A 14,709-nucleotide genomic window follows, 5' to 3' on the forward strand; every position below is an offset into this window, starting at 1 on the left:
AAAGGGAGACTATATATTTCCTCATGCAGCTGATTCACCCACCCTTTAAAGGGGGGAAGAACAATATAGACATGCACATACAAACTGTTTCTTTAAAATGAAAAAACAAAAAAAATTCTAACCTTTAGAATCTGAAAACAAAATCTTTAATAAAAAGGATTCATATGATATCAATACTTTATTCTTAAGGAAGAATAACTAGGTTTAATCTCGTATATTTATGATCCATTTTTCCTTTCTTCTTGGTTGGATCTGGTTTTGCACGAATTGCATGGTTAAAGCTTTCTTTTTTACTGGCATATGCAGCAGTACATAAACACAAAAAGGGAAAATTTTATCCAGATTATTCACTTGATAAGTGTATTTCTGATTGGGACTTTTTCTTCACAAAAAGTTTCACCTTTTTAAAAATATGACAGAATAAATAGAACATTTTTCATGTGGAAAATGGAAACAAAATTATTTTAATTCCCTTCAAATATTTGTGCATGTATCCTGTATTATCTTAGTATTATAAAGTGCAGATTCAAAAAAATAAAGGCAAGACAATATTTTTCATAACAGATACACTTTTCATGAAGTTGTGCTTGTTGTTATTTGAGAGATCATATAAGTGAGAATCTTTCATTACTGTAGCAACAAAGAACACGAGACTTCTGAGTCAATTAAAAAGACTGAAAATGTCAGCACTTCAAGTAAAAAAAGATGTATACTTTTAAGTTTAATATTTCATATGTATATTAATGTAACACTGACCTTTCATTAAAGAACATTTCTGCAAGGCAGCTGATTTTTGTTTCACAACCTGCATTTTTTACTGCATGGAATTATCTTTGACTTTTTTCTTAAACACAGTTCACTGAATTGAGAGTAATATACAAATTCTAGGGTAAAATACCATAAAAATCTGCTTTATACTTATAATGGTGCAGGCAGAATTTACTTTTCATGCAAACTGCCTTATTCTAATGTCACAGAGATAGTGCATACTTCTAAACGTATATCTGTATTACTAGAAGTGAGTATCAAACGCCTCCACTTTAAATGTTATTTTCAAGAAATAACAACTCAGGTCTTGTTTTTTTTTAAATTGAACTGACACAAAGATCTAACTTTCATGAAGAGTCATTGAATCAATGATTGGTATGGAAGGGCACTACATCATTCTCTTCTTTGCAACTCAAATTGAGAGGTTCTGATTGACAGCTCACTGTCAGGTGGAGAAGTGTCTCACCTATTAATATCCTATAAAAGATCATAGGCAGCTATTTATCTCCTGCCAATACTCTTTGAGGACGGTCATAACTGACTACCTTTACCGTGACCTTGAAAATGGAATGACAATATCAGCTAGTAGGCAGGAGAGAAATTTGACAATAACAGCTTAACTCCTCAACCATGTCAGTAAACAGCTCCTTCAAAAATGTATTGCCACTGTCTTTTACACAGTTCTGTCCTGGTTTCAGCTGGGATAGAGTTAATTTTCTTCCAAGTAGCTGCTATAGTGCTGTGTTTTGGATTTAGTATGAGAATAATGTTGATAACACACTGATGTTTTACTTGTTGCTAAGTACCACTTACACTCAGTCAAGGACTTTTCAGCATCTTATGCTCTATCGACTGAGAAGGCTGGAGATGCACAAGAAGCTGGGAGGGGACACAGCCAGGACAGACGACCCAAACTAGCCAAAGGGATATTTCATACCATATAACGTCATGCTCAGTATATAAAGTGGGGGGAGTTGGCTGGGGGGGGACCGCTGCTCGGGAACTGGCTGGGCACTGGTCAGCGGGTAGTGAGCAATTGCATTGTACATCACTTGTTTTGTATATTCTTTTATCGTTATTATTATTTTCCCTTCCTTTTCTCCTCTATTAAACTGTCTTTATCTCAACCCACGAGGTTTTCCTTTTTTCCAGTTCTCTCCCCCATCCCACTCAGGGGAAGTGAGCGAACGTGCTGTTTAGCTGTGTGGTGTTCAGCTGTCTGCCGGGTTAAACCACGACAGTCCTTTTTGGCGCCCAACATGGGGCTCGAAGGGTTGAGATAACGACAGATCTGACCAGAGTGTGTTAAAACAAATTTGTTATAAGCGTTCATTATTAGGTTAATAGTCACTGGTCGCAATGTTGATTTATTTGCTCTCAAAATTGTTGTATTTGTTCTCAGAGTTGTGTTATGTAACAACTCTGAGAGATGCTGTATATGTTTCTTTTGTGCTGTTTATCACTTCTGGGGGCTGGGTCAAGGTTATAATTTTGCTGTACTGTGTAACACTGCTTATGATATGATAAAATTACTGGTCATGAGACTAATCTGGTATTTCACTCAGCATTGCCGTCATCTCTGTACTTTGGGAACCATCTATCCAAACTATTAATAACTACGCTCTTGACCTTTTCTCCTCGGAGAGCCAATCTAGGGGGGACACCAGGGCGGGCACTTTCCCCCACTCCCCTTCTCCTCCCAGCTAGTTACAATAGCTCTTGAGAATTTTGAACATCCTTGGGATGTTCAAACCAGCATGTTCTATTGCTATGTCTCCTGAATGTGGCTCAGGTCTTGTTTACGGTTAAACATTTAAGAATACCATCCAGAGATCAACCCCCCATGACAGGCACTGCACCTACTCAAACCCCTGCAACAGGCACTGGGGCTGAACCAGAGAACCAACCCATGCCAATATCAGTCGCCTCTATACGCAAGAAGAAATACAAAAGAAAATCAGCTCGTTTAGCAAGGAATGAAAAAGAACCAGGGCCATCAAGACAACAGGAGGAGAAAGAGGCAAAAGCCATAAATGAGATGGTAACTACCCGATCCCTCTCCCTGACTGAGCTGCGAGATGTGTGAAAAGATTTCATTGTCCAGGCGAGCACATTGTCACCTGGCTGCTCTGATGCTGGGATAATGGAGCCAGTAGCCTGGAATGAGAGGGTAGGGAAGCCAAGCAGCTGGGATCCCGTTCTAGAGAAGGGAGCACTGACAAAGCCATTGGACAAGGGGCACAAGCCCTCAGCCTCTGGAGGCGACTCCTGTCGGGCATGAAGGAAAGGTAACCCTTCAAGGAAGACGTTATATGTCACCCAGGCAAGTAGACCAGCATGGAGAGAGGTATCCAGTACCTGAGGGAATTAGCTGTGCTGGAAGTCATTTATGGTGACCTGAACAACGAGCAGTTATCCAAAGATCCAGATGAAGTCAAATGCACCCGATCCATGTGGCGGAAGTTGGTACGGAGTGCACCAGCGTCACATGCCAACTCATTGGCAATAATGACCTGGAAAGACGGAGAGGGACAAACAGTGGATGAACTGGCTGGCCAACTCCGGCAATATGAAGAAAGTCTCTCTTCCTCCCTACGGGCCTGTGTCTCTGCTGTGGAAAAACTATCCCGGGAGGTCCAGCACCTCAAAGAGGATATGTCCTACTCCCCACCTGTACGGACCAGTATCTCAGCCATTAGGAGCAAGCGTCCCTCTGCTCAAGAGAGGAGATATCGTGGGTACACACCCCGGGGCACCCTGTGGTTTTACCTGCGTGACCACGGAGACGACATGAGGAAGTGGAATGGAGAACCTACCTTGACCTTAGAGGCACGGGTACATGACTTGCAAGGAAAAACGATCACAAAAGGGGGTTCTTCCAGGAAAACTGCTGCTCCAGTCTCCAGTGAGCAGTTCCCCAGACAGAGTAGAAGAGCTGATTCCACTTCTGATCTTAATAAAGATACTTCTGATTCGTACTTACAAGAAGTGGGTAGCAAATACTATGACCAGAACTAGAGGGGCCTGCCTCCAGCCAGGTGGAGGAAAGGGACAACCGGGTTTACTGGACTGTGTGGATTCGATGGCCTGGCACATCAGACCCACAGGAGTATAAGGCTCTCGTAGACACTGGTGCACAGTGTACCCTGATGCCATCAAGCTATAAAGGGGCAGAACCCATTTGTATTTCTGGAGTGACAGGGGGATCCCAAGAGTTAACTGTATTGGAGGCCGAAGTGAGCCTAACCGGGAATGAGTGGCAGAAGCACCCCATTGTGACTGGCCCAGAGGCTCCGTGCATCCTTGGCATAGACTACGTCAGGAGAGGGTATTTCAAGGACCCAAAAGGGTACCAGTGGGCTTTTGGTATAGCTGCCCTGGAGACGGAGAAAATTAAACAGCTGTCCATCTTGCCTGGTCTCTCAGAGGACCCTTTAACAGTCCCATATGGCCAGTGTGAAAGTCTAATGGAGAGTGGAGACTAACAGTAGACTACCATGGCCTGAACGAAGTCACGCCACCACCGAGTGCTGCCGTGCCGGACATGCTAGAACTTCAATATGAACTGGAATCAAAGGCAGCCAAGTGGTAAGCCACAACTGATATCACTAATGCGTTCTTCTCAATCCCTTTGGCGGCGGAGTGCAGGCCTCAGTTTGCTTTCATTTGGAGGGGCATCCAGTACACCTGGAACCCACTGCCCCAGGGGTATGACATCATTGTGTGGGACAACATATCAGAAGAAGTTTTTGAAAAAGGGAAGAAAATAATCCAAATCCTTCTGAATTTGCCATAAAACAAAGTAAGGTCAAGGAACCTGCACAGGAGATCCAGTTTCTAGGAATAAAATGGCAAGATGGACGTCGTCAGATCCCAATGGATGTGATCAACAAAATCACAGCCATGTCCCCACCAACTAGCAAAAAGGAAACACAAGCTTTCTTAGGCATTGTGGGCTTTTGGAGAATGCATATTCCAAATTACAGCCTGATTGTAAGCCCCTTCTATCAAGTGACCCAGAAGAAGAACAATTTCAAATGGGGCCCTGAGCAACAACAAGCCTTTGAACAAATGAAACGGGAGATAGTTCAGGCAATAGCCCTTGGGCCAGTTCGGGAAGAACAAGATGTAAAGAATGTGCTCTACACCGCAGTCGGGGAGAATGGCTACCTGGAGCCTCTGGCAGGAAGCACCAGGGGAGACCCGAGGTCGACCCTTAGGGTTTTGGAGTTGGGGATACAGAGGATACGAGGCCCGCTACACTCCAACTGAGAAGGAGATATTGGCAGCCTATGAAGGGATTTGAGCTGCTTCAGAAGTGGTTGGTACTGAAGCACAGCTCCTCCTGGCACCCCGACTGCCGGTGCTGGGCTGGATGTTCAAAGGGAGGGTCCCCTCTACACATCATGCAAACGATGCTACATGGAGTAAGTGGGTCGCACTGATCATACAATGGGCCTGAATAGGAAACCCCAGTCGCCCAGGAATCTTGGAGGTGATCATGGACTGGTCAGAAGGCAAAGATTTTGGAATATCACCAGAGGAGGAGGTGACACGTGCTGAAGAGGCCCCACTATACAATAAACTACCAGAAAACGAGAAGCAATATGCCCTGTTCACTGATGGGTCCTGTCGCCTTGTGGGAAAGCATCGGAGGTGGAAAGCTGCTGTATAGAGTCCTACACAACAAGTCACAGAAACTGCTGAAGGAGAAGGTGAATCGAGTCAGTTTGCAGAGGTGTAAGCCATCCAGTTGGCTTTAGACATTGCTGACTGAGAAAAGTGGCCAGTACTTTATCTCTATACTGACTCATGGATGGTGGCAAATGCCCTGTGGGGGCGGTTGCAGCAGTGGAAGCAGAACAACTGGCAGCGCAGAGGTAAACCCATCTGGGCTGCCGCATTGTGGCAAGATATCGCTGCCCGGGTAGAGAACCTGACTGTAAAAGTACGTCATGTAGATGCTGATGCTCACGTACCCAAGAGTCGGGGCACTGAAGAACATCAAAACAACCAGCAGGTGGACCAGGCTGCTAAGATTGAAGTGGCTCAGGTGGATCTGGACTGGCAACATAAGGGTGAATTATCTATAGCTCAGTGGGCCCATGACACTTCGGGCCATCAAGAAAGAGATGCAACATATAGATGGGCTCATGATTGAGGGGTCGACTGGACCATGGACACTATTGCACAGGTTATCCATGAATGTGAAACGTGCTGTAATCAAGCAAACCAAGCCTCTTTGGTATGGGGGACAATGGTTGAAATATAAATATGGGGAGGCCTAGCAGATTGATTATATCACACTCCCACAAACCTGCCAAGGTAAGCGCTACGTGCTCACCATGGTGGAAGCAACCATCAATGGCTGGAAACATATCCCGTACCCATGCCACCATCTGGAACACCATCCTGGGCCTTGAAAAGCAAATCCTGTAGCGACATGGCACCCCAGAAAGAATTGAGTCAGATAACGGGACTCATTTCCGAAACACCCTCATAGACACCTGGGCCAAAAGGCATGGCATTGAGTGGGTCTATCACATCCCCTACCATGCACCAGCCTCCGGGAAAATCAAACGATACAACAGGCTGCTAAAGACTACGCTGAGAGCAATGGGTGGTGGGACATTCAAGCATTGGGATACACATTTAGCAAAGGCCACCCGGTTAATCAACACTAGGGGATCTGTCACTCAAGCTGGCCCTGTCCAATCAAAACTTTTATGTATTATAGATAAGGATAAAGTCCCTGTAGTGCATATAAAAAATGTGCTGAGAAAACAGCCTGGGTTACTCCTGCCTTAGGCAAGGGAAAACCCATTTGTGGGATTGTTTTTGCTCAAGGATCTGGGTGTACTTGTTGGGTAATGCAAAAGGATGGGGAAATCCGATGTGTACCTCAAGGGGATTTGATTTTGGGTGAGAATAGCCAATTAATTAAATTGTATGATGTTAATTTCTATATAATACTGTATATCATCACTTCTATGGTTGCTATATGCCATACCAACGGTATTACAGTAAGAATCACCCAGATTAATGAAGAATGAACATTGATGAAACCAAGCAAAGTGCAGCGATGACAGAAGCAGACAAGCGCAGCAGTGATGGAACCAGAACTGGCTTCAGCAGATGCAACAATCCAACACCACGCACCATCTCTCCTGACCTGAAGGAGACATGACAGATGGAGCCCAAAGGCATGGACTAAATGAACTCAACGAACATTTTAGAGGGATGGCCCATAGACTAAGGGAATGATATCTGTGTGTATAATATCAAAAGGCAGGAAAAGTGGTGGTGATTAGTTGGATGTATTAGAAAGTTTGGGACCTGGGCATGATGTAGGTGGTATGGAATAAGGGGTGGATATTGTCCTGGTTTTGGCTGGGATAGAGTTAATTTTCTTCCTAGTAGCTGGTATAGTGCTGTGTTTTGGATCTAGTGTGAGAATAATGTTGATAACACACTGATGTTTTAGTTGTTGCTGAGCAGTGCTTACACCAAGTCAAGGACTTTTCAGCTTCTCATACTGCCCTGCCAGAGAGGATGCTGGAGATGCACAAGAAGCTGGGAGGGGACACAGCCAGGACAGATGACCCAAACTAGCCAAAGGGATATTCCATACCATATGACGTCATACTGAACAAAAAACCTGAGGGGACTTGTCCGGGACGGGGACCGCTGCTCGGGAACTGGCTGGGCATTGGTCAGCGGGTGGTGAGCAATTGCATTGTACATCACTTGCTTTGTATATTCTTTTATCATTATTTTCCCTTCCTTTTCTGTCCTATTAAATTGTCTTTATCTCAACCCACGAGTTTTTCCTTTTTCCCGATTCTCTCCCCCATCCCACTGAGGGGGAGTGAGCGAACGGCTGTGTGGTGTTTAGCTGCCTGCTGGGTTAAACCACAATAAGTTCAAACACAGGGAACTTCAGTTTCAAAAGATCTGAGATTCACTTACACAAATATAGTAAAAATTTTTATCCTAACATGAATCACAGAATCTTTTCAATTTACTGAGTAGCCAGAGAGATTACACATATCTGACACAAGACATCCTTTAATGTGCGCTTAACTGATCTTGAAAACATCTAAAAGCATCACGTTGCTGGTGACTCCTCTGTATATTGCATAGTAGTAGATCCTTCTTTTTTAGTCTGAGCAGTCTTTATATTACTCAAGGATTCAGTTCAGGCTTGAGCTGTAAAACACAGCTTTAAAGTGGGTGAGAGAGCAAGTTACAACTAACCTGACTTTGTGCTTCATACATGGGTCTTTTAACTTTTTTCCTGCAATTTTTCTCCAAATACTTGCTCTACTGAAAACTCCTTGGGTACTTTTGTTTGCTTTTCTGTGCATTGATGTTAATCTAAGACTGCTGCAGCAAAGCAACAGGTGGGGCTCTGAATTTGTTGGCCTGCAGTTGTCAAATCAAACTGAGATTTCAAGTACAATTCTGTACTGGAAACGAGATGGGAACATGACATGACAGGGCTCCATTTTACTTTTTCACAATACATTCTAAATTAATGTTTAAAGTAACGGACAGTATGATCTTTCCGAACAACTGTGTTTTTTTTTTTTTTCCTAGATGTGAAATTATCCTCACATTCTGTCATAAAGTACATATTTTTCACCCGTTAGACCACTACACTCCCTATACCAGTGGAGATACTATGATTCACAGCATCTGACTATGAAAGCAGATATACTTGGCTTTGCCTGAGCTGGGCAAACACTGTGCTGTGTTAAAATTGGGTAGGCAATTGTTTCTGTAATCCCCAAAGTCTTATAAATTACAGCTAATTCACCCATAAGACTGAAATAGCCTGCAAAACCCGTTTGAAATAGATACACGGGTAAATACATATTACCTCTTAAAAGAATAAGTACATATGACTTAATAAGACTTATTGAATGAGAATATGTCATCTTCACATAGTCACAGTACACCAGAGTCATAGCTAAGATGAAAGAAAACAAAAATGTTGCAGTATATAATCTAAAGATACATTTTCAACATAGATACGTAACAGTGTGTCGATACAGGCAGATGCAAAACTAACTTATCCTTTCCTGTAACTCTCCTTTCACTAAAAACATTCTTCTTATTCAATATGCCCCCAGTGGATAAGTTCATTCAATGCTTATTCCCCATGGCTCCTTCCTCTGCGTCCAGATTAGATCACCAATTAGACAGTGCTCTTTGTGACTGGACTGGCTGAATGCACTTCATTAAGCCTTGTTCCTGCAGAAGAAAAAGGTAAACCTTGGCTTAGTCGTATCAAAGCAGGACTTTGTCCTACAAGCTGGATTTTGTTTCGTTCTGACCACTAACACTGCTAAAATCCTTGTTAGCATGAATGAATTCATGAATGAATATTTCTGTCTTACTCTTTTAAAAAACACACCTTAAACCACAAATCTCTCATTTTCAATTTTTTTTAAAATCAGAAAAGAGAACTCCAGACCACCTGGGGGTAACTTATCAAAACCAGAAAAGGTGTTGAAAATGAAATGAGAAAGTGAAAAAAAAAAGAATTATGGAAAATATAACTCTTTCTAGAAAAAGATATTAAAAGTAGGATGTGTGACTACTATATCTGCAATATCTGCATTTGTGAAATGATTCTTCCCTGCAAATAGCCAAGATACTTTTGACATCTCTAATTTTATGCCTATTTCTTCCTTTAAATGCTTCAGGTACACAATTTATATATGTTTTTATTTCCTTTGTATATAACCTTTTTTCTCCCGTTCAGAAAGTACATTCTCGTAAGCATGGGGAAAAAAAAAGAAATTTTTCACCTACTACAAATTATACTCATTACTAAATCCCTCTCCCCCGCAAAACTTTGGAGCCCAGTATACAGATATACTGCTTTTTAGAAGTGTGCCATTTAAAATGCAGTCTGTCATTCACTGCAGAATTAGTTAGGTCCTTAATCATTCTTAAATGACTTAAATCTTTCAGTTTCAGATGGCCCTAAAGTATATGAATAAATATTTTAACTCTTATGTCCAAAAGGAACAAGCAGACGGCTGAGAAAAAGGGATGAAGATCCAGTAGAGTTGTTATGGCTTATAATTTACTACCCTTTTTTAATACATGTGCACATATACATCATGTGTATACAAAGATACACAAACTCTTCTCTATAATTTGTATTTTGCTGTAATCTATAAAGAATCTTATTGTAGGATTCATAAAAACACTTGATTTCAGAACTCTAACTCCAGTACAACATGTCAACTGCCTGATCTTAAGACCTAATGATATATGGAAAACCTCTAAACCACAGTCTGCTAGATTAGATAAAAATAAATTTGAGTATGTATTGTAACAGTGTTTCAAGGACTGAAATAGAATAGATAAAAAATGTATTTACCTGACATCACAAAATTTTGATTATGGCTATGCAATCTATGAGTGAAAAAATAAATCTGCATGAAAATTGTTCAACATCATCTTCGCCATAACTTTTGAATATAAACATGTTTGTATGCAAATACTGTTTTCCAGAAGTTGGATTTCATTAGTTTTCTTTTTTTTTTAATATTATTATTAATTGTAATCAGCCATCTAAAATTGTCAGAGAGGTATTCTGTATCATAGAGTGGTACTTTGGTCTTGTTAATTTCTGACATTTTCCAAATGGTCTCTGGCATTTTCCAAATTTGGATTGTCTGTGCAGCTGGTCATTAAAGGAAATGATGAAGACACATGAGTGACAACCACATTGAACTTAACATGAAATAATTAGCATCCATTTGACTTTCAAATGTACTGTAATGTCTAGAGAGTGTTCTGATAGGTTTACAATATGTAGACACACTTGCTTTTGGGAAAAAGTAATTAGAATTAACATACACCGAGCTGACCTGCCCACTTACAATTCGGGTGAGCAACTAAATTAGTATGTGTTTTCACGCACTGGATATGACACTTGTAATTGTATATTGTACGTATTCTTCTCCAGTCCCATTTCTGAGCATTGACTATTGTATTTGCTCTCTCTTAGTCTACCTAGGAACAAATGAAAACAGTAATACACATATCCTAAACTAAAGAAGAACAAATACAATATCACCTCTCCAAAAAAAGGACCAAGTATAACAGCACATAGCTATGTGCTATGAAGAAATCATAATACTACTTGAAAAATACAAAATCTAATGATTATATACATGGTATGAGGTCATAAAGCTGACAATATGAGTGAGAAATAGCTAGAAAAGAGAATAATGTCAGGAAGTCCATTGCCTGAACTCTGAAGAACTTATAAAGGTAATATAGGTAATAGGTATAATAAACTTACATAGATAAAACATTTATGTTGTAACTGTTATATATATATAACTACATATACATTCATATATATTATATATAAATATAGCATAAAAAGGCTATATAGGAAGTACCAGTGCTGTTGAAGATTGGATCTTCATCATATATTTATTGTAAAGATGATAATTAACCAATTAAAACATGCATGATAGCTGATGATTTTTAGTCTGATGATAAAATGTATTAAGAACCAGTGAAGGCAAATGACTCTGAATTCTTCAAATTCAGGATTGTTTGAACTCTTGTATACTTGTGCACAGGGATTACTGGTGTACAGGACTGAGCTTGCTACTTATTGTATTATTTAAACAAAAGAAGCCTGTATGACAAATCAAGTGTTGAGTCAAACGTGTGGCTAAAGAAGGGTTGAGGGAGACTGCTCGCTGAAAGAAGTGGAACCACAAGAACGTTGTGGAGCTTCCAAAAACCTGGTGGCCCTTCACTTATGAGTGCCAGATGTCTGACTACTGCTGCAACCTGGTTGCCTCTTGACGGCCATTCCTCTACAAGTGGCCAAAGTCAGTACATTAGTCATAAAAGCAATGGTCTACTGGTGCACTGGAGTTGACAGGTATGAACTATATAATGTCAGAACCAGTGTGTCAAAGCAAATATTGATTCTGTTGCTTACACTATTATATGGGACAGATCATTTCAGTGAATATTAATCTAACTACCCCTATCCCCAGGAGCAAGGTTTATGGTTATATACTTTGTATGTGAATTCACTACAGGGCACAGTTAAGATTGCTCGAATGCCCTAATTGCTTCTCAATACCTTAATTTGCTTGGATATTCCTTAATTTAACATTGACTCTGAATTGTCTGGGTTATAATTCTTACTATAATTGCAGCATTCCTGTAACAAAGTTTATTGTAAATTACGAATATGTGCTATTAACCTTGACTTCAATTTAACATCACTTTTGTCTGGAAACTATATTGAGAACTGGGGCCAAGTGCCCAGCTGATGTAAAGCCACTTACCTCCAGCTGAGTCAACAAACCTAGGCTGACTTAGATGATACGTTGTTTTGCCAGCTCTAAGCACTGGCTAAGCTATACAATAACACTGTGCACGTTATGAATATTAATAAAGTTAAAAGAGTTACTAGTTTTCTAGCATTGATTTCCAATCTTGAACTCACCTGTTTTGGGGCTACCATTTTATTGTCATTGCATTGAAATCAATGAAACATTCAGAGATACCCAAAATATTACAAATCACTACTATATTGTAAATCACGGAAGAATCTGCCAACATATAGTTAATGTACTCAAGAGTCTTTTAAAATCACCAAATGCTTGGTCACTAAGCAAACAACTTCTCAACAATTTTCAAAGCGGGGTATGTGTGTGTGTGTGTTTGTAGTAAACAAAGTAGTTCACTGTTAAATTAGTTAGAATGTAGATGAGAAGGTATCCTTATACCTATCACCATTGCCAAGAGGAAATAAATATTTTCAGTTTATTTAAAAATACTCAGGAGAATGTTGATTGTTGGGAAGACTTACTCACTTTAAGGGATTTGATATAAAAACCATTTTATTTTGGTATGATGAATAGAGATGGCTACATCAAATATTTATAATGATAGAAATGATAGAAAAATTGCAGTATGAAATCAAGATTTTAGATAAACATTTTTTCTTGCTACCAGTCTTGATGACTACTGCATGCAGTCATTAAGTCTAGAAAAATTAGCCTCTGATTCTTTGGTATAAGTTTTCATTCAGCAATGACACCATGTGACTGTATTCACAGTGATTACCTTGTACATACTTTTCAGAATAGCAAGTAAGAGACTTCTTATGTCTTAGAACATGTTTTTACTTTTGATTAATTATTTTTATAAATGGTGCAACCTGTTTTAAAAGTGACCGAGAAAAATAATTTGGCATATTTTTCAAGAAGTTAAAAGGATGAAATATTTTTGCTCCAAATATATTGATTTATATTTCAGAATATACAAATGTATACTTTTGTGATTTAATCCCATTAAAAGCCCTGTAGGGACAATTACACCAACGCAGCTAACTTTGCAAAAATGAAGAATGACTTAGGATGATTTTGTACATCCAATGGTTAGGTGACTCAATGCGATGGCTATTAAAAAATCATTGCTTTCAAAAAACCATTTATTTCCTAACTTCTGTAAATCAAATCTTTTCCAAATGAATGTGGCATAAAAGTGGAGGCACCTAAAATGACAGTATCTTAAAAAATTGGCCTTATGAATGCCATTTAATGGATGCATCAGATCAATGATGAAGAACAGTTTCCCATTCCAGAAAAGTCAGGGATTATGACTCTGCATTGTGTTTTCACATAATTAAGTCATACTACAAAAGATTTTTCATATTTCAAGTTACATGAAATTCTCAAGAATGAAAGTTCTAAAAAAGTTAGATATTTTTTGAAATATTTTTCTGAAACATGTAAACATAAATAGTTTTTAATTTTTATAGAGAAAATAATGACATACCCGATAGAAAAAAACAGTCACTTTCACTAAAAAGGCTAACTTCAGTCATCTTTTAAAGGAAAAAGATGATGATAATACATAATGACATATTCCTCATACTCACCAGTTCACATTTTTTTCCTACTTTTTCAGAAGCATCGTCATTGTGAAATGCCAGCATTAACTTATAACACAGTTAGAAACCTACCTTCCTATAAACTGCACAGCTTCCTTTGTCAGTCTCTGAGTAAGGTTCTCATAAGATAGTGGTTGCTGGATAATCTGATGGTCCCTCATTAAGAAACAGTTCAGGTGTCGAAAATGATAAAAGAAAAAGATCAAAACCGCAAGTGAAATAGCGGTTATTAACAAGCAGTAAGCCAATGCTTGGAAAGGTACTTTGAGGAGGCCAATGTACTGCACTATTGCCAAAGAGACCAGGGTGATTCCAGCGATTTGTATTGGGATGACAAGGGATTTCTGAACTCCTTTTAAAAATACGCTGCCTTGGCCAGGTTTGCAGTCTCTAAAATTGGTCACGGTAAGCCCATAAAAGTAATCAAATCCATGACTGAGGGGGTGGTGACAGAAGTCATTACTGCTTTCACAGTTCATCCCAAGATGCCACTTTCCTACAAAGAGAGAAGGACAGGGAACATTTTTGTAGTTAAATCATCAAACTTATAATGTGAGCTATTCCAAACTGTCACTATCTGACTGATATCCCCCACCCCCAGGATTTATTGTGTGGATCCCTATTTTCTATCTAATTTTTCTTTATGCCTTCATCAAAGACTTTGTTTCATGTCTGCCTCTCCGTTTCAGTTAGAAATAGTTTGGCACGGCTCCTGATGGAGACCATTAAATTCTGAGTGGGCTAGCAGGTCGCTGAAGAATAACAGAGCCCTAACAGATAATTAACTTTGAAAATGAAGCCTTTGTGCATATGTAGTTAAGTAGTCATAAGAAAATACCATTTTGTAGCTACTGTTTTCTTAGGAAGAGCCAATATGGAGTTATGAAATATTCTTTCTGAAATTTTTCTGACAAATCATTCACATTTGACTAGTTTAAAAAAAAAAAAAAAAAGAAGAGAGTAACAAACAGGAAATCAATCAAGAA

At 39.6% G+C, this 14,709-nt stretch overlaps 1 protein-coding gene across 2 annotated transcripts in view; it reads right to left on the reverse strand.

The window, feature by feature from the left end:
• Positions 1 to 14,709, reverse strand: part of STS (steroid sulfatase) — a 134,854-nt gene that overhangs the window by 81,294 nt on the left and 38,851 nt on the right. For both annotated transcript variants that reach the window (XM_075133606.1, XM_075133614.1), the window contains exon 6: positions 13,796 to 14,219. In XM_075133606.1, coding sequence (XP_074989707.1) covers positions 13,796 to 14,219 — 424 coding nt within the window. The remainder of the gene's footprint in view (positions 1 to 13,795; positions 14,220 to 14,709) is intronic.

Source organism: Calonectris borealis, chromosome 1, assembly GCF_964195595.1.
Source record: "Calonectris borealis chromosome 1, bCalBor7.hap1.2, whole genome shotgun sequence".
Taxonomy (NCBI): Eukaryota; Metazoa; Chordata; class Aves; order Procellariiformes; family Procellariidae; genus Calonectris; species Calonectris borealis.